Raw genomic sequence first — 19,694 nt, 5'->3', positions numbered from 1 at the left:
GGTTCCAAAGCCTGTTCTCCCTTTATCGCTAAGACTCCAATCTATGCTATATATATGGCACTACCCCGCCACCCTTTCGCTCCGCGGAGATTCACATTTCAACGCTCCAAACACCACCACGGCCTTATCTCTCAACCGACTGGGTACTAGTCAATGCCCCTGGACAAAAGCCACCCTACAGCTGCTCGGGGATCGCAGTAGCCTTGTCCCTTATCGCGGCTCTTGTCTGATCGCCCTGCCGCAGCCCGTCACACCTGGCACATCTGGCACCCCTGACCAATGGCATGTTGGGTATTTGACCACGGACGATCAGCTTATCGTAGGTGAGCAGCTTGGCTTGCAGATAGGAGCTGCCCAGGCTAGTACAGTCGTAGTAGCTTCGGTACATGGCCGCCAGTCTGAAAGCCTGATGATGATGCTGCAGGCCTTATCTCGCCATGCCATACCATGCCCACGCGAGGACGCGTCTTGTCTTCCGACATGCATTCTTTGAGACAGGATATGGAACCCCAAGCCAAAAAGCACATGCAAATACCTACCATTCGTCTGAATCGTTATCTCTGCCGGTTAATTCAGTTCCGAAAATTGGCTGCCATTTCTCGCTCGCTTGACTGATTACGCCTCGACACTTAAGGTTATCTATCCAGGAACTGTCAGGGGCTCATGGCATGTTTTCATAAAACACCAAAATATTTCTTGGATACTTGACAAAAAAACCTCTGAATATATAATTGCAGAGCAAGTGTTCCGCCAAGAACGATCGTTACCGTTGAGAGGCTACCACGTTATCAACTTATCGGCCACTGAGACTCTGTAGCACTGCATTTCAACGGGCCGCTCTTAGCCCCCGTCATCAGCCCAGTTCTTATCGGATTAACGAGGAATCGTTTGCAGAAATCTGGTTTGAGCATCTCCGGGCCTCCGGACTATTGCTGGCTTGTTCACTCACCACAGTCTCATTGAGACAGCACAGCCAGATAGACCTCTTATCGACTCGAATTCCCACAAAAAAAGATCTAGGAAATCCGGAGATACAGTTTTCGATATTCTTGTCAATCTGGGGTCGTGGAGTATACGATATTCTTATTCTATATATCTTCCAAGCATTGTCCATTTCCAAAAAAGATATTCACCAAGCTCAACATCGACAAGCAACTCAGATACAAACGGAAACCTCTTAGCTCTCACGAATTCTTTCATCCGTTTTCAAGAGAGCCAAATTAGTTGTCTTGATATTTCCCAATCTCATCGATTAGCTTGTTCAAGATGGGTTTTCAAATCGCCCACCTGTGGAAGGCCCCTGAGGTCAACCCCATCAGCCGAAAAGCACGAAGTGTGCCTATGCTCAACCCTATCGACATCTATGGTCGAGTATTCTCTTTCTCATGGCTCGGTTTCATGCTTGCTTTCTGGGCATGGTGAGTCTCAAAAATCCAAATGTTGGTGAAGTGATAATCTAACTGAGATTTCAGGTACACCTTCCCACCCCTATTGACGGTCACTATCAAAGAAGATCTTCATCTTACACCGGCTCAAATCGCAAACTCCAACATCGTTTCTCTATCTGCTACTTTCTTCCTTCGATTCTTGACCGGCCCTCTTTGTGATCTGTATGGACCTCGACGTGTATTTGCCTACTTGATTCTCCTCGGCTGCTTCCCCATTGGCCTCGCACCACTTGTCAACAGCGCCACTGGCCTATATATCTCTCGATTCTTCATTGGTATTCTCGGTGCAACTTTTGTCCCTTGCCAGGTTTGGTGCACTGGTTTCTTCGATAAGAATGTTGTCGGCACTGCCAATGCCCTTGCCGGTGGCTGGGGTAATGCAGGTGGTGGAATGTAAGTGAACATCCTCTCATGACACTCAAAGCCTTTCGATATATAGGAATTGTTAAAGAAAGAGTCTAACTTACTGAATAGCACTTACTTCATCATGCCTGCCGTCTTTGACTCACTAGTCGCTCATCAGGGCATGTCCCCTTCCAAGGCGTGGAGGGTTACCTTCATTGTCCCCTTGGTCTGCCTGATCGTCTGCGGTCTCGGAATGTTGTTCCTTTGTCCTGACAGCCCCATGGGATCGTGGGAGGATCAGGCTATGCTCGTCCGAAAGAACATGGAGGCTCATGGAATGTCTAGCTCTGGTGACGTTACCCCCGTCGGTACACCTGACCGCTGCGGTTCAGATGAGGAGAAGAACCCCGGTGAGGAGAGGGATGTCAAGGTTGGCGACCACGAGCACCCTATCTCACGCAACGAGGCCATGGAGTTCGCTCGAGGTGAGGTCATTGTCAAGCCAACTCTTCGTGATGCCCTCCATGTCTGCTACTCTCCCCAGACCATCTTCCACGTGGCGACCTATGCATGCTCCTTCGGTGGCGAGCTTGCTATCAACGCCATTCTGAGCTCCTACTTCAAGAAGAACTTCCCCCACCTCGATCAGACCAAGGCCAGCAACTACGCCGCTATCTTTGGTTTCCTCAACTTCCTCAACCGGCCTCTTGGTGGAGTTATTGCCGACATCATCTACAACAAGTGCGGACGCAACCTCTGGCTCAAGAAGGTCTGGATCGTCGCTTGCGGTGTGCTGACCGGAGCTCTTCTCATTGTCATCGGAAAGGTCAACCCCTCTGAAGCCAATGGCGGTGATATTGGTACTTTGGTTGGCCTCGTCGTGGTCATGGCCATCTTCATCGAGGCTGGCAACGGTGCCAACTTTGCTCTTGTACCTCACGTTCACCCCTCTGCCAACGGTATCCTCTCAGGCCTGACCGGTGGTGGTGGTAACATTGGTGGTATCATGTTTGCTGTTGTCTTCCGCTTCATGCACGGCGGTAACGACTACGCCATGGGTCTCTGGGTCATTGGCATTATTACCATCGCGTTGAACTTGGCGGTTTGCTGGATTCCTCCTCTGCCCAAGGGCCAGATTGGTGGCCACTAAGTGCAGAGTTGCAGTATTGGAAAAGGGAAAAATACGAATGGGATAGACGAGTGTTTTATGAACTTGTTAACTGGTTTAAACGGCGAGCGGGCGCGCACTGGAATTGGTCACGATTTGCGAATGGTTAAACCATCGTTGGGATAGAAGGAATTGGTATGGAGTAGCTAGGATATCCCGCCGCATCAGGCTCGATGCGAGATTTATTTCATGAATATTATTGGATCATAATTAACCAAGTGTCTTCGAAGCAGTGTGTTTTCGACGTGATTCTTATCGTGCTTAGAGCGAAGTGGCACATATATAATGAGCTCAACCTCTCTCATTATTCTCATCAAGTTGTACAGCGACATTCATCATGATCATTACTAGGTATGATGGTCTTTGTATCACCTGCGACCAACATTTGACAGCCGCTGATCAATTGCCCTTCACTTTAACCAAGACCAAATGACGTGCGCAATGAAACATTTGATGGCCCTGTCGATCAGAAGCCACAAACGCCGCGCCCGTTTGACAGAAAGACAAGAGGCGCGCTACAGTTGCACAGGGTGGAAAACGGGCTTTTTATGTCTCTCGATTGAGAAGTTGTGAGACGGGACACGAATATGAGACCTGCGTACGCAATCAACTACACGACAAGTTTTTTTTCATGTCGCTGTTACTGGATCAACTTGACAACGAGACTTGGCATGTGTTTCTTATAAATAGGTCTCCATTCACATGATTCTCATACGATTGAAATGTCTTGTCGTGCTTGGAAGTGGGAAATACCATTAAATGGCCTTTTATATCGACACAGCTTTAGTTATATGGCAACAGACCCGTAGCCCTTGCACCAATTCGCAGCAAGGGTCCCATCCCAAGCATTTGATCAACAGGGAGGCTTAACAACAAAATAACCACCATGAACCTATCTTTAGTCACCCTCTCACAGCATATGCATTCCAGTCCGAGGCCGGTGGGATGAGGCTTCAAGCTCATGCCAAGGCCGCCACTCCCGGTAACGGTTGAAACGGACAATGACGGCTTTGCAATGTCTAAACATTCCTGTCAGCTGTAGGGCCTCATTAATAGATGGGTGTGTAGATAACACATGATTGAGACGAGACGACGTCAGGGAACTGATGGGTCAACTCATCTCAACTTTCTGTAAGATGAGAAGGGAACCTGGCATGACAAGGACATGTAGACAAGCAAGTCCAAAACGGAGCAGAATAAACAGATGAATTGTTTCCTCTGTACGTACAAAGAACCTGATCTGCAATATAGGTTAGATTAACCAAGTACCGCCCTAAAAGCATATGCAAGCAGGGTTACATCCTGGTAGTTTCATCCTACGAAAATCTTCATGTCAATACGAACAAACTAGCGATAAAATCACTCAGAGTTCAATGACAAGTATAGTTCAGTGTTAAAAAGAAATGGGTATTGTAGCAATAACACTAGTTGACAGGAATCTCTTGGGAAAACAAAAGCTGGGTCATATGTCTATTAGACGTAGCGGCGAAGGAACACATGGCAGCTACATCAGGGGAACTTGATCAAGACAAATAACCCAAGTGGGTTTTATAGTTTTTCCTCAATACATTAACAATCCAGAAAACCTTCCAACTCGTAGATACCAACAAAAGAAGCAACGTATGTGCGCAAAGGCCTGATTATACCCAGACTGCTCCATACCTGAAGAAACGAGAAACCCTCTAAAATGCAGTCATGAAGTCATGACGCCACGCAGGAACCAAAGATTAAATTGGTGCGCGGCCTCGCTTACAGAGCGAAAGCGGCCATGACGAGACCAGCAACAACGGCAATGGGAGCGCCGAAGCGGGCAGCACCAGAGACGGGAACGGGAGTAGGGGTGGGCTGGCCGTAGACGGGAGGCTGACCAGCGGGCTGAGTGGGAACAACAGGAGGCTGAGCAGGGTGGGTGTAGACGGGAGGGTTGGGAGCAGTGCCGTTGTTGGCAGGGGGAGCAGGAGGAGCAGGGTAGTGGGTCTTGACAACGGGGACGAAGGTGGTGGGAGAACCAGCAGTGTTGTTGCAAGGGACGGTGACGGTCTCAGAAACAGCAACGACGGTGGTCTCAGGGACGGGGTAAGCGGGCTTGGTGGGCTTAGGGGCGACGGAGGAGGGGACCTCGTAGTCGTTCTTGGTCTGAGAGGGCTTGTCCTCGGACTTCTTGGCACCCTCAATCTTGAAGGGGAAAGAGTACTGGAAAACCTCGGGGTTGCTCTCGAGCTTGAGGACGAGACCGTAGACGTTCTCGGTTCCGAGGGTAGAGTCAATGGCCCAGCTGTAGGAAGCAGCGTCGTTGTCAATGCCAGCTGAGGGGTTTGTTAGCAAAACTGATCGAATGTCCTGCCGTCTTCGTCTCTACTCACTGGCGATGGTCTTGATGGGGACCTGGGTGTTCTGGGTAGCACCACCGATCAGAGAGATGGAGATCTTCTCGCCGGAGTACTTGGGCTTAGCTTGCCAGGTGATCTCGAGGGTCTTGCCAGCGGAGACCTCCTCCCAGTTGGTGGGAGTGAGAACGGGGTCGAAGTCGGCGACCTGGGCGAGGGCCTTGGCGGCGAAGGCCATGAGGGCAGCGGCGGAGATGGTGAACTGCATCTTGAAGGCTGGATTTAGGAATTACGGTATATAGTAATTGTATCGAAGGAAAAGAGGGACGGGGTTGGATGATAAGAAGCTGTAAAGCAACCTAAAATTATTAAGTATAAAAAAGAGTGTGGTAGGCTGAAAGCCGAAAAGAGTGACTGGTATGAAGGTGGTGGTGAAGAGAGAGAGAAAAAACGAGAAGAAGCAGAGGATCAAGCTGGGGTTTTGTGATAAATGCCAGAGGGGGACTGGGTGTGCCATCAGAGCAGGACAGGGGTGGGGATCGCGGTACGTACCCCCAAGACACCTTCCAGAGTTCCCAGGTTGGGCCAACCCCTGCGGGACCATTGAGCGCCGAGGGGGACGCTAGTGCAGGTACCATGCTGGCCCTCCACTGGGATGACCTTTGTGTGCCTGAGATATCCACCACACCTTCCAGCCCAGCCCGTGCCTTACAGGACTTAGCTGCACCTGGCTGTTCCTGCGTCGGCGCTTGTAGCGTAGCACGACATTGACAACTCAGGACACACAGAAGGCAACCAAAAGCACAGCCAATATTTGGGGGCCTCCCCACAAAACACTGTTGGTCGGTGAAGGCGCGTGTTCAACGGCTAGAAGAACTAGTCCAGGGGCAGGCTCTAAAGTCGGCGCGACAGGGCATTGAATCTTAAGACTCACGGACAATGCGGTTCGCTAATTGGCAGTGTTTGTCAATGCACCCCTGAACAGCCCTTCCTACTGCGCACCAGTCACAGAAGCTGCACTGAAATCCATTGGAAGCGAATCTTGAGGATCCTTCTCCCACAGGTCTCTGGACAATCCGGCCCAGACCGATCACGGTTAGCAGTTCATCTACCACAAGAATTAGTCAGGGGAATCCTCCAATGGATTGCCACAATGATACGCCATCGAGTTGTCCCATGAACACCCATATCAGAATGTCCGTGGTTTATTTCCCCTGGTGACCGATTGCGAATCTGGATCTGGAGCAATCTCTGCTAACATGTCTCTGGCCATGCCATGCCATGTCTTGTCCGTTCCGTCTTCCCGTCTCAATCGCTAATAGGTATGCGGACCCTATCGTTAGAGGGCCCTGCTATGGACTGTCTGAACAGATCGGACCATGAGGTAGAGATAATACCTGGGATCAGCATTGCTGCATTTGCTGTACTGCAGCAAATACATCCGCGCACTTGTTCCTGTAGGCAAACATCCCCTTGTCAGCATTCGTCTGAAAAGATGGGATGTAATTAAACTCGAGTGGGTGAGGTTCTGTCGATTGGCTACAAGCTGGGGCGTACATGTCGGCGATTCGGAGACCCCTGCTTGGCATTGAATTAGGCCGCCTGTTGGTTCTCTTCCAACTCCTTTCCTGTCGCTGACGGACACTCACTGATCTTTTTTGCCGACTCATGACCCATGTTCAATACTCATCGAGACCTCTTCCTAACAAGATTACCTAGGATTTCCAACTCCAGGGTCTCAGGGGTGCTAAGCCGGTTTCCGGGCCTGATCGCCGTGCCCCGAGATGATATGGCTATTCTTGTCTCTAGTTATCGTCGCTTGCAGGCGTGGCAATCGAGACTCTTTTCAGTGCATTCGCTTGCTGTCTTTCTTGACTTGTTGTCTTGCATTCCAGCTCTTGGCAGGTTTGGAACGGCATCTGTGCTTTTCCCCTGCTTTTTCTTGTGCGACATTTTACCTCAGCGTCAAAACCGTCTTGCAACGTCGGAAGCAGAACAGGGCAAACAATTGAATCTGACAGGTCAAGGACAAGATCCTATCCGAAACAGGCGTTCTGTCTTCGGATAATACTGCTGCCAGAAATTCTATGGAATCTCTTGGCCCTGGTATAGAGTTGCAGATGAAACGCCCCAGCTAAACTCTGAGCCGGGTTGACAACTCCCTCATAAATCGCATTGTATTGGCTATAAACAAGGCTCTGTTTCCACAGCCTGCTATACTGGACTACTTACCGAACGGGGGAGTCCCCGAAAAGGTTCAGCGGATGAGTTAGAGTTCAGTATAAGCTCCTATGTGAAACTCTACTCTAGTATTCATCAAGCTTGATGCTGGTTGATATCTCATTGCAGCCTGCCTAGCTAAGTGTTGATCAGCGAACAATTTCCCATAGGCTTACAGTAAGATTTGAATAGTCTGCCACACCAAATAGTTTGCATGCCGTTTCTTTCAATGAACTGGGCTCGCTGAAGAAACAATTGTCTACAGGCCCTTTGTAGCCGCTGTGGTTCTCGTAGGGCTGCTTGTTCCTGTGCTGGCTTGGCATGGACCTCTTGATAGGTATCAAATAGGCGAGTTCGGCGCACAACGGCTCCAGTGACTAACAAGAGCCTGCTGGTATACCTAAACCCACGATACTACGTGGTATGTGCTGCTTGACGATCGTTTGTGACGTTGAAGTCAAAGGAAATTGAACCGTTGAAACGATCACGGGGCATTATGGCACCATTTCCGATCTGCCGGCATCGTTGTTGGCGATGGTTCACGGAGTAATTTAACTGCTCGGCTCGAGCACACGACCAAGTACCAACAGGTCTCTGCATGAGAAACAAACATGCCCTAAAGACAGGATGATTAATTCATCTATGCGAGATCGCTTCGGTGAGAGTTCCATAGCCGAGTCACAACTCCCAGCACAACACTCCGATGCAACTCTCTCATCCAGTGATTTCAGTCACTCCAGCCGCTTCAAGCTCAATAATCCCCTCATGGCCAATGCGTTTCTAGCCCCATGAAGGATATGGGTCAACTCATCTGCTGGCCCCTTGTGCAAGGACCCTCGCCCACTCCGCTTCGATAATGCGCTGACGCCAGAACCTTTTGACTGTTGGCTGCTGACTCCATCCACCAATGGAACCGATAGCTACGCCGCATCTAATCTGCGATACTCCTGGAAGCTTTGCCTCGAAAATGGACGGTGAGTCCCAATTCAGCAGGCACGAGAATGACGTGCTGTAAGAGGTGTGTGCTGAAGACCACCTTATGGAAGCCTTACAAGCTACAGGTCTAGGTAAGTTCCAATAGTCTGTTGCAGCAGTTGAAGAACAAATTGGAGGGCCAAAGATATCACCCCGATCTTTTAGAACATCACTGAATCACCTATCAACATCTCAACACGCAATGTCAACTAAATGCAATTAAATCAAGCAATTTTCGACGAATCAAATGCAGACGCCAGAACCACACTTGGTCAAACGGTTGGCAGAACGGCGTTGACTCCAAACAGCCACAGCTGAGCAGTAGCGCTGGCGACAACCATAGCGTCACCTCCACTCCATGTCACTACAGACGGTATGCTTAACGCTTAATAGCAGCTCCCTATCTTGGCTAACGGAGGTTACTTACGCCACATTGCACTATTATTACTAAATTGCACCAGCAGTTTGGGTAACTTTACTGGCACGTTTCCAGAAATTGTTCCGACTGGTGGCCAAGACCTAAGATTGCTTAGATCGCGATGCCCAGAGCGCCTATGTGCGATCAGATCGATGTTTTCGATACTGAAGAGGCCTTCACGTGAGAATGAAAAACTCGAAATCGACGGAATGGTCGTATCATGCCACCGGAATGTTGGCAAGTCTATGAGTAACTGTCTCACGGCCATGTCGGTCGCGGAATGTCTGATAACTTGGCTGCTTGGCATGGATTTGCACTCAGGTTACGAAACTGACACACAAGGGATGACTTCAACAGAGACAACACTGGGAATAAGCAAAAAAGCTACGATAGTCCCCAATCGCTAGTTTCAGCCGCGACAATACATTAGTACTGAATCAGTTTGAATGTAATTCATGCCGCAGACAGAGTAGCCCACTATTGTAAGACCAGATCCTTCTATTTCCAAGATTGAGTCAAAACAAACAAAAGGGGACACTTCAGAGACGCCACGGGTTGTTTTTTCCATGGTAAACGGCGCGGCACGCGATCAATAGCCTGAATTGAGCCGAAAGTAGTGGCTGCAGGTTCAATATGCCCCTTTCACAGAAACCAAGATCTGACCAATGCATCTCGACATCGAGACTCTTGACCGCTTCCAATAGCACGTAAAACGTTAGATCCTGGCGCTCTTATTGCCTATACAGTCACCGGCAGCTGCAGCTGAACCGGTCTAGACACTGCGCTCCATGGTAAAGGGGTTCAGCACTCGATTCAGCACGGCACAATGGAAAATACACAATGCACCGGAATGTCGCAGATTGGACGCCTTGGCTGAACTACCGGACGCCTTCTCGCCCCGGTCTCAGAGACGACGATACCGAAAGCTTCTTTCTAACCGTACCAACGAGGTTATCCTCTCTTACTATATCGCCAGGGTTAAAACTCAAGGTTCTGTCAGACAATCAGGGTCTACCTGACATGCTAGGGGAGGCAATAAAACTCCAGACTTTAGTTCTGGATAAAAAAAAACGATTTTCGTAAGATTTAGGTAAGTTGGCTTAAATTTAGGGGTCTCTTGACTCTCTTTGATGAGTTTATTTTGGCAACCTCCTCTGCAGTCTGAAGTTTTATTGCTCCCTCGAGGCTTGTTACAGCTTAGGGCGATATGGGTATCCTGAAGCATCCACTGTCAGCGCCCCAACTGCTAAACTTTACCCCCAAACTTGAGTCTTGAACCATCGATTGCTCAATGACATCAACTGCCGAGAACATGCCTCTTTGTGATTGGGTTCCCCGGAGATGAGAACCTCAGGATTGCCCAAGTTGGAAGTTGATTGCTTCACTCCACAAACCAAATGATTTTCCTTCCCCCATTTCCCCAAACTATGGTAGTTTCCGGATCTTCAGGAGTGGCTTTTTGAGCTGACCAATAACAGCGTGTCAGTTAGTTGCACTCCTCGAATCACTGATGGTATAATTTTAGGAAGTGCAATTTCATGCAATGCTACCTTCAAAGTTTGATCAGTGTTCATTTTATGCGCCGACTCGTGTAAGATTAGTCCCTATTTTTAGTTGCATTAATCTTATGTTCTTTGTTCCGTTCTTTGTCACATTTGTTTGTGCATTCATTGGGTGACGTCTTTCAGCCTCGTGCCCCACCTCCAAGCATTCAATCTCCCCTCGAGCGCCAAACTCGTCAGCCTTGTCCCGACTACCTTCCACCCTTGACCTAGCATCATCAAACAATCAGCCGCATTTTCACGTTGCAATGGCCTCTGAAGACGATCGCCCCAGTGATTCGCCCCGGAATAAGCGTCGCAAAACAAGCGGCGACTCTTCCCCTCCTTACGCGCCGCAACGCGACGCCGAAGACAACGATCGATCGCCTAGACAGTCTCGCCAACTATCGATACGAGACAATCGCCGTAATAGCAGGACTATTAGCCCAAGTCCTGGTGAAGATGGTGCTGGAAACAAATATTACGAAAGCCGCCGTACATCACGATCGAGATCACGGTTGAGGTCACGGTCTCTCTCTAGTATAGATTCCCGTAGACACTCGCGCTCGCGATCCCGATTAACAACACGATCACAATCACCCCGCTCTTCACGGTCACGGTCACGATCGCAACTCTCTTTTCGTCGCTCCCGAACAGACTCCCTCTCCGCGCGGGGGGCTGAACCAACTCCTCCTCCAGAACCTTTCAAGCCCAACTACCGTGCCCGCCTTGTTCTTCATGGTCACACCAAGCCTGTCTCTCAGGTCCGAATATCACCTAATGGAAAATTCATCGCATCTGCATCGGCAGATGCTACTATCAAGATATGGGACGCTACAACGGGCGAACACATGGATACGCTCGTTGGACACATGGCAGGCGTAAGCTGTCTTGCTTGGACACCGGATAGCAACACCATCGCAAGTGGTTCAGACGACAAAGCCATTCGTTTATGGGATCGCGTTACAGGCCGGCCAAAGACCACAACTCGAAAATCGGTAGCCGGTCAAGAAATGGGGCCGTTGAAGGGTCATCATAACTACATCCACTGTTTGGCATTCTCGCCAAAGGGCAACATCCTTGCAAGTGGTTCATACGATGAAGCTGTGTTTCTGTGGGACGTAAGAGCGGGCAGGCAGATGCGAAGTTTACCTGCGCATAGTGATCCCGTCAGTGGGATTGACTTTTCTCGAGATGGCACGCTGGTCGTCAGTTGCTCGACAGATGGTTTGATGTATGGACTCCTGGAGCTTCAACTGGTTCATTTTGCTAACAAGTATATAGTCGTATTTGGGATACATCAACAGGCCAGTGCTTACGCACCCTTGTTCATGAAGACAATCCGGCTGTCGCCAATGTTTGCTTCTCCCCCAACGGACGCTTCGTCCTGGCTTTCAACCTAGACAACTGCATTCGCCTATGGGATTATGTTTCTGGTACCGTCAAAAAGACATATCAAGGCCACATCAACGAGAAGTTCGCTGTGGGTGGCTGTTTCGGAGTTTTGGACGGCGCTCCTTTCATCGCATCTGCTAGCGAGGATGGCAGCATCGTCATGTGGGACGTAGTATCAAAGACGGTGTTGCAAAGAGTGGAAGGCCACAAGGGCGTGTGTTTCTGGGTGGATGTCCATGGAGAGACGATGGTGACCGGAGGGCAGGACAACACAGTCAAGGTATATCGACATTTCAGAGATGCAAACAAGGTGAACGGTGATACCGAAAAGGTGGGCAAGGAGCCACAAGCTGAGGGGTCACTGGCGCAACAAGACGTGGCCATGGAAGGGATATGAATGATACCATGGAACAGCGTGAGCGCAGGTCGTTACATATACCGTGAAAGTAGTATAAGCTATTCTGAGGATTTAGAATTTTGAGACACGTTTTAGATCAATTCCTCTGAATTGGTTCTACACTGAGTTCACCTAAAACCCCAGAGCAAGCAAGATTTAACTTGCACGAAGCGCCTAAAATCTTTCACTCACAATTCTTGGATGTCCAGCCATCCTTCATATCTCCATATCAAGAATTCTCAGAACCCAGCCGCCCTAACGAAACTGGACATCGACGTTGTGAGCACCGACGCGTTTGCCCTTGTAATAGACAGTAAAGTCTACGATCCCATACTCGCAGGTCATCTCGATTGCATAGCTGAGTTTCTGATAGACCTTTCCCAGAGGGTTGGTCCATGTTGGAAGAGATTCAAGGCTGATGTTGCGTGTCCAGCGGATCTCACATAGTTTCTCCACGGCCTGTCCGGAAGACTTGGGGGGAGGGAACTCAGAACAGATGTAGATGGTCTCAGAGACATGTCCAATGCGTTGAGAGTACAGTCGCTCGTAGTCATGTCGGACTGGCTTCTTAGTCAACAAATTGTCGCCCTATCACTAAAGTCAGAATGTCATTCTATCAAGTGACACCACGTTACTTACCTCCCGCAGAAACCATTGCATCTGGTTGCGGGCACGCCATTTCTGACGTTCTTCCGACCAATATTTGTCGCTTAGTTGGTGCTTCTGCGGATCAAAGTCGGTATGGAACCTCACTCCATAGCTGTATCGAGCTACCCGTGCGCCTACTGTCACACCTAGAGTAGCTGAGAGGCCGTGGTTTGTAATGCCGTGAACTACAGCACCGCGGCAGATAGCTGACCATCTGTTCTCACTGGTTAAAAAGAAATCCGCAAACTTTTTGAAATTTCTTACGGCTTGTTCCCGCGCGACTGTAGAACTGTGCTCTCAAAAAAGGCAGACTGAAGCTTGCTGTACAGATAGGAGCTACGACCGAAGCCACCGACAAGAATGATGTACTGTTTGTGTCAGCCTGCTGCAGTTCTGTCTGAATTATCTTTGTTTTGTTACCTTTGCTGACTTCCCAAGCTTTGACTTAACAGCCTGGGTTTGTCGGCGTAAAAGGGCCTCGATCTTGTCGACGATAGGGGTGTATGCAGACAGAATGTCGCTTCTGTAAGGAGATGAGGAAACACTCAAAACAAACACTTGGCGCTGATATAACTTACGAGCTAAGTTCAAGCGTCTTTCGTCGTTTGAGCTTTCTGCCGGAGCTCGCGACATCGCAACTATCGGGAAGGTCGACCAGCCAATCCCTGTTCTGGTTAGAGAATTGAGGCTTAATTCCATGCTCCCAACACTCGTTCAAGAACTTCTTCTCCTCGGCAGAGGTGACGTTGTCCCATGATCCAGGTACGAGCTTTCGTTTGATGAGTTCCAGAAACTGTTCGTCGAGAAACACACCTCCGCAGAGTCCCCCTAAGAGGTGAGTTGGTGTCTGTGTTCATTACCCTTGATGAGAACTTACCGTCGCCCTTGACACACTCCTTTACCACAAATGGGGAGATTGACTCTATTTGATAGCTGATTAGATCCTGCAGTATGTTAGGGTCTTGGGCAGCGTAGGACAAGTCAATTCGAGCTTACCACAGTTCCACCTCCAGCATCGCAAATGACCATAGCATCTCCAACCTGTTTATAGTCAGCTCGGTCTCTTATTAATTCTTCTTTGCGAGCTTACCTTTATTGTCGACCTTTTGGAGAGATCCTTGATTGTAGCTAGGGCTGCTGCCTCCGGCTCTGAGATGAAACGTAGTTTTGTCTCGCCACATGATCGAGCATCAAGAATGCCTGAGGTTTTGGCAGCCTGCTTCATGCGCTGTTGGGCGTAGGGGGGCCAGATTGCAGGCATCGTAATCACAACATGAAATGGTGACTTTTGCAACAGTTCAGCTCCAACAGCTCGTTGGATAGAGTCAATTGCATGATTCCAAATCTTTCGCAAATAGCATGCGATGACCTCCACTGGGTCCTTCCTCATCTTATCCAGAAGTTTCTGGGCACAACGCATCTGGGAGGACTTTGAAACCATGATGGGAACATCGTCGCTATCAAGCAATAGAAGCTTGAACCACTTCAGGGCATCCTTACTGGCGGGGATAGAGTATCCCCAGGATGTGCCTTTCTTGTCGTCGTAGAGCAACTGAGTTGGGGCTTTCTCAACGTCGGAACAGTTGTTAAACTCAGAGTCCCAGCTTGTGACAAGTTCGATCTCTTCCGGTTCTCGGGAATACGCCCAAGCAATTCCCGAGTACCTAGAGGATTTTTCTTGTTAGCGATGCCAGTTGCTTGAACCGGCTCATCAGTGGCAGAGGGACACTTGTGAGAGGAGAGCAGGCAGAACTCACGTTGTCCCAAAGTCGAGGCCAATGATGATGAAATCATCGACTGGCTCGTTAGCCGTCATCTCAGATGATTCTCAGTAATAGAGAAGTGTCTCAAGCCCTGTGCTGTTGAACCGATATTGAGAGGAGAAGTTGTCAAGCGAATACGTTATCAAAGATGGGCCGTCAGCTGCTCGACCTAGAGGAGAGAGGAGGAAGAAGTAGAGAAGGAAAATTAGAGAGCCAAGGAATAAATAGAGTCATTGCTTCTCCGAAATTCTGAAAGTCAAACAGCAGGGCTTCGGGCAGAGTGATTCACTGTGGCTGCAATGCCAATCACACGCACGCACTTGTTGATTCTCGTCCTTGCTAACAGGTTTCTGACAACGTAGTAAAAATACCTCCTGTGAGCTCGCATATTTCTTTCTCTTTTTCTTTTCTCTTACTCCGCCTCCTGGAATATTATCTGCTCTCTTGGATCCGGGGCATGAGTGTCTTCCTTCCACTGACAGACTTTCCATGATCAGGGATCTTTGAACCAGATCATCTCAAGTCCTTCACTCCCCAGATAACTTCATTCCTCAACTCGATCATTCGTCGCCGCCTATCCTATTATTCCCAAGATACTCTCGTTAGTTATTGACCCATGGGCAATGCTTTCCTAGACATACCCTATCCTCCCGCTTTCCTAGACACGCTCTATACTTACTACTAAGGTATTCTAGATATTGACTGCAAAGGTACCTCACGGGTTCTCCTTCTTACTTGTACACTAGCTACGAATCATGGAGGCTCAGGGCCCGGACCAAAAGCCAGGGTTCCCTCTTAATCTCGAAACTGAAGTGTCTGGACCTCTTAACACCATCATGGACCAGAGTACTCCTCTCACAAAACTTGAAGAAGATTATAATGATCTCTTGGGCAGGATCCCGAAGTTCCCTGCTTTTCCTGATCTCCCGATTGGCTCTGAATTCCAAGACAAACCTCAAAACCACCCAGTTCCCATGCAGTCTAACACTACATCAGAAGACTGGACTCAAGGGGACATGTTCGGAGCTCAGCAAGAGAATTATACTGCGTTCCTTGACAATTACCGTGTTGTTTCTTCGGAACAAAGATCAAACCTAGCTCAGGTGATACAGACTGAGGTACAGAACGGTATGGATCGGGTATTCAACTACGTCAAGAGCTTCATTCCTCAGCCAGCTCAGGCTTCAACTACCTCGACAACCACAGAACTTCGCGCTCAGCTGAAGAAGGAGAGAAATTACGTACAGAAGCTCTCTGGTGATTACAATAACCTACTTCAGCACTCCCATAAACAAAAGCAAGATCTCGAGAAAGTAAACGCCAGACTTGATGATGTCCTTCGTGAGAGAGACCAGCTACGCCAGCTTCTGGAGGGCGGTTCTCTGGCAAACTCTGACAAAGCAACCGATGATTCAATTCGAGGCAAATGGAAGGAACTCGCTTACAATATTCGCTGTCTGGCTCGCCACCTGGCCCACAATCCGCCTCGGCAGCAACTTGACGACATCGCTAAAGAACGGCTACGATTTATCGCCGGAGACTATCACACACTTCTCGAAGATGAAGATTACCGGGAGCTTATTATTATGAGCTACCTATGGGTCACTGTCCAAGACGACGTGTTCGACGCCAGACAGACCGTTTGGGGTGGGCCTGAGTTGAAGTCATTCAAGGCTGTTCGTGATCGCATTATCTGTGAGTATATGCCATGTACTTTCCTTTATGGCATCGCTAACCCGCAAAGCTCGTGTTGGAGATGGGATTAACATTCCCAACTGTGATGACCCCATCGCTCATGCTGCACGGTGGTTGGCCCAAGGCTCGGTAATGATGTGCAACCTTTGGGAGAGAGATGATCGCGGCATCAGACGTCTCGTAGTCGCAGAAGCCAAGCGTCTAAGGCCATTTCATTCAATCCACCAGTCCACGGCAGACAGATGTGATAGGAAGGTTGTTGATCAACTAAGAGAGATTCTGGACTCAGCAACCGAACTTGACCAGATGATGATGCGCTCCAAAGCAATTTTTCAAATTCACTGGCGAGATCAATCCGAGAGTCTGAGTACTACTGAGATGTGGAATAAAGATGTCATGGATTCAGAAGCCTCTACAAAGAAATTGTCCCCTAAAAGTCGTGTCATATTCTTCATCTCGCCAATTGTCTACAAGGCTGGCACCGCTGATGGACAGAGGTACAATTCTCGGATGGTGTTGGCCAAGGCTTCTGTCGTCTGCAACTGACCTTGCGTCGTTACTTACTCGCAACAAGTGAGAAGATATTCGGATGGCTACTCGCGTTATGGGAGAAAATCAGTGAGAAGAAGAACAGTAAGGAAGGAAAGGGAGCAGCAATGAATCCATTGCGGATGATATTTATACCTTCCATGTTGTCTACCCCTTTTGGTACAGGATTCGGAGAGCTTTGTCGTGCCCTAATCATTTCTAACAATTCGTTCAGATCATCACAGACAGGTACAAATAACAGATTGAGAAATTGCAACTTGCACGTTTTTACAATACATATTGAGTTTCCAAATTTTGGCGTATGAATGAATAGGAGTTGAAGGGAAATGCAAGCGTAAAGTCATATTAGAGCATCACGACGAAGAGTAACAGTATCGAATCTTTTCATAACATCTTAGACTTTTAACTCGAACAAATAGAAGCGAATTACATAAGATAAGTATCATCCATCATACTCCCTCCCTCTAGATTAACAGTGTTGACCACTGTCCCGTATCCTAGCCATTCCATGTATGCATCTATGTCACACTCTTCCGAAACCCCAATTAGGTATTAAATAAAATCCACCAACTCCAAATCCAAAAATGCTGTCTGTACAAAGGAGCTATGTCGTCGAAGTATTATCGTTGCTGACTCAAGCGCTGAGTCCCAGCCCAATCTTGACAGCCGCACCTAGCCCGCCTTGTCGTGGTTGCTCGTAGTCGGCTCCAGTTGGTGTGGGATAGGGTGTCTCAGTAGCACTCGTCGTGGGAGTCTCGGTCTCAGTCTCGTAGATGGTTGTATCCAAGGTACTGGTAATGTCCTCAGATGCTGGGTAAGTTGGGATCACAGGGGGGACCTCTGAGCTGCTGATCGTGCTCTCAGCAGTGGAAAGAACGGTGGTATCCTGATATGTTGTCGAGATCACAGGAGGGATTGTGGAGTTGGTTGGGATGGAAACGGTAGAGTACTCAGAAGACTCGCTGATGACAGCGGGGTCGGTATAGACAGGCGGTGTGTAGACGGGGCTATCATCAGAGCTGGCGGAAGTTGGGATGATAGGGTTAACGGTTGAGGAATTTCCAGGGACCGAGTATGCGGGCTTGGTGTAGACTGGTGGGGTATAGACGGCCTCGTCACTCGTTGTCGAGATGACTGGTGGCACAATGGTTGACGAGTTGCTGGGCTGAGAGTAGACCGGCTTAGTGTAAACAGGAGGCGTGTACGTAGGAGTCTCTGCAGGCTTCGTGTAGACAGGAGGATCAACGGTGGATGAATTGCCAGGGATGATAGGCTGAGAGTACGCTGGCTTGGTATAGGCCGGAGGCGTGTAGACAGGGCTATCGACGGGCTTGGTATAAGTGGGAGTATCATAAGTCGAAGAGTTGCCAGGCAGGATGGGCTTGGTGTAGACAGGAGCCGAGTAGCTGGGAGTCTCAACAGGCTTTGTGTACACAGGAGGGTCAACAACCGAGGAGTTGCCAGGAAGAACAGGCTTCGTGTAAACAGGAGCCGAGTAGGTCGGTGTGTCCACAGGTTTGGTGTACACAGGGACTGATCCGTTACCAGAAGCAACCGAGGAATAGGCAGGCTTGGTGTACACAGGAGGGACATAGCCTGATTGTGTGCCAGTGGAGTTACCATAAGTAGGGTCCGAGTACACAGGCTTGGTATAGGCCGGCTTAGTGTAAACAGGAGGAGAGACGTAGCCATCGGCAGTGCTGTAGACTGCACTCTGGCCCGGAGTTTGGTAACCGGTGTGCGTAGAGGCAGAGTATCCAATAGTGGAGTTCATGTAAGGATAGTCGTTCTTGGTCTGAGAAGGCGTCGCATAGGTTGAGTTGGCAGGATAGGGAGATCCAGTGTTCTGCTCGCCGTATGGCATGGTAGAAGCATACTTGCTAGGAGGCACGTAGATGGTGTTGCTGATAGTCAAGGTCTTGGTGCAGTCATGGCAGACAGCAGTGGTGTAGTAAGATCCATTGGAAGAAGCAGTGACGGTGACAGTAACATCGACAGTCTTGGTAGAGACAAACACGTAGTTAGAAGGACATTGGATGCTTGGCTCAAGAGTTGTCGAGTGAGTTGTCGGTGTAGTTGTGTTCTTGGTGGCCGTGTAAGTGTTGGCAGGAGTGTATGTGTTCACGGGTGTATAGCTGGGAGGATCGTAGGCGTTTCCGTTGGGAGATCGAGCAACTCGACGCTGCTGGAACTGTGAACGGTTAGATTTATGTTTACTACCGTAAGTGATGGAGCTCGTACAGAACTGAACCAAGAACCTCGGGGAGCAGCTTCAACTACCGTGCCCAGAAGGCCAACGGCACCAACAATTGCAGGCAGACGCATCTTTTAGATTGAACTCGATGAGTATTGAAGACAACAATGAGAGCAGCCAAGAGAATGTGAGGCTGTTTGTGAGAGTGGAAGCGATGCTGAGTCTGGTGGTGAGATATTCACTTCTGGGACGCGTCCCATCATCCTTAAGTACGGCTTCATTTTCCCAGGGGCTTTTCTGAAGGAGTTGCGTATAAGTCAAAGGGTAGAAATATTGAAGTTGAATATTGAACAAATTGATGTCAGAAAGGGTGCTATATTGAAAGAGGGATGTTTGCTGAATACAGAAGGGCGGCGTTTTTGGTGGTGAAGTGGGGACACTTTATCGATTCAAGGGAGTTCGCACCAACCAAACAGCCTCGATCTTGACAGGACAATAGGGACAAAGGGTGGAAGAAGCAATTAATTTGTCGACAAGGCCAGGGAATCAAAGACATTTATGAGTATTCCATTGCCGATCATGCCCCTAGAGCGCAACAGCGACAACCTTAT

General features: G+C 49.0%; 5 protein-coding genes across 5 annotated transcripts; 3 read left to right on the top strand and 2 right to left on the bottom strand.

The window, feature by feature from the left end:
- The first annotated feature begins 903 nt into the window (after positions 1-903).
- Positions 904-3,165, top strand: FOBCDRAFT_3439 (major facilitator superfamily domain-containing protein). The gene is made up of 3 exons (XM_031181678.3): positions 904-1,418; positions 1,473-1,841; positions 1,923-3,165. The coding sequence occupies exons 1-3, from the start codon at positions 1,267-1,269 to the stop codon at positions 2,941-2,943; spliced, it is 1,542 nt and encodes a 513-aa protein (XP_031042446.2). The 5' UTR covers positions 904-1,266; the 3' UTR covers positions 2,944-3,165.
- A 1,182-nt stretch (positions 3,166-4,347) lies between these two features.
- Positions 4,348-5,721, bottom strand: FOBCDRAFT_211325 (Ser-Thr-rich glycosyl-phosphatidyl-inositol-anchored membrane family-domain-containing protein). Its single transcript, XM_031181677.3, has 2 exons — positions 5,325-5,721; positions 4,348-5,267 (listed from the first exon to the last, which is right to left on the bottom strand). The coding sequence occupies exons 1-2, from the start codon at positions 5,554-5,556 to the stop codon at positions 4,711-4,713; spliced, it is 789 nt and encodes a 262-aa protein (XP_031042445.2). The 5' UTR covers positions 5,557-5,721; the 3' UTR covers positions 4,348-4,710.
- A 4,764-nt stretch (positions 5,722-10,485) lies between these two features.
- FOBCDRAFT_211322 (WD40-repeat-containing domain protein) lies at positions 10,486-12,410 on the top strand. The gene is made up of 2 exons (XM_031181675.3): positions 10,486-11,676; positions 11,727-12,410. The coding sequence occupies exons 1-2, from the start codon at positions 10,712-10,714 to the stop codon at positions 12,232-12,234; spliced, it is 1,473 nt and encodes a 490-aa protein (XP_031042443.2). The 5' UTR covers positions 10,486-10,711; the 3' UTR covers positions 12,235-12,410.
- FOBCDRAFT_313948 (uncharacterized protein) lies at positions 12,411-14,698 on the bottom strand (the record flags this gene model as incomplete). Its single annotated transcript, XM_031181674.3, has 9 exons — positions 12,411-12,822; positions 12,874-13,096; positions 13,147-13,250; positions 13,303-13,405; positions 13,461-13,710; positions 13,760-13,826; positions 13,879-13,923; positions 13,973-14,546; positions 14,640-14,698. The coding sequence occupies 9 exons, from the start codon at positions 14,696-14,698 to the stop codon at positions 12,490-12,492; spliced, it is 1,758 nt and encodes a 585-aa protein (XP_031042442.2). The 3' UTR covers positions 12,411-12,489.
- Positions 14,699-15,400: 702 nt separating this feature from the next.
- FOBCDRAFT_313947 (uncharacterized protein) lies at positions 15,401-17,157 on the top strand (the record flags this gene model as incomplete). The annotated part of the gene is made up of 2 exons (XM_031181673.3): positions 15,401-16,340; positions 16,390-17,157. The coding sequence occupies 2 exons, from the start codon at positions 15,401-15,403 to the stop codon at positions 16,884-16,886; spliced, it is 1,437 nt and encodes a 478-aa protein (XP_031042441.2). The 3' UTR covers positions 16,887-17,157.
- Between the last annotated feature and the right edge of the window lie 2,537 nt (positions 17,158-19,694).

The sequence above is a fragment of the Fusarium oxysporum genome, chromosome I, assembly GCF_013085055.1.
Source record: "Fusarium oxysporum Fo47 chromosome I, complete sequence".
In the NCBI taxonomy this organism is placed as follows: Eukaryota; Fungi; Ascomycota; class Sordariomycetes; order Hypocreales; family Nectriaceae; genus Fusarium; species Fusarium oxysporum.
Note: the sequence above shows the minus strand (reverse complement) of the source record. Positions and strands in the feature narration are given on the sequence as shown.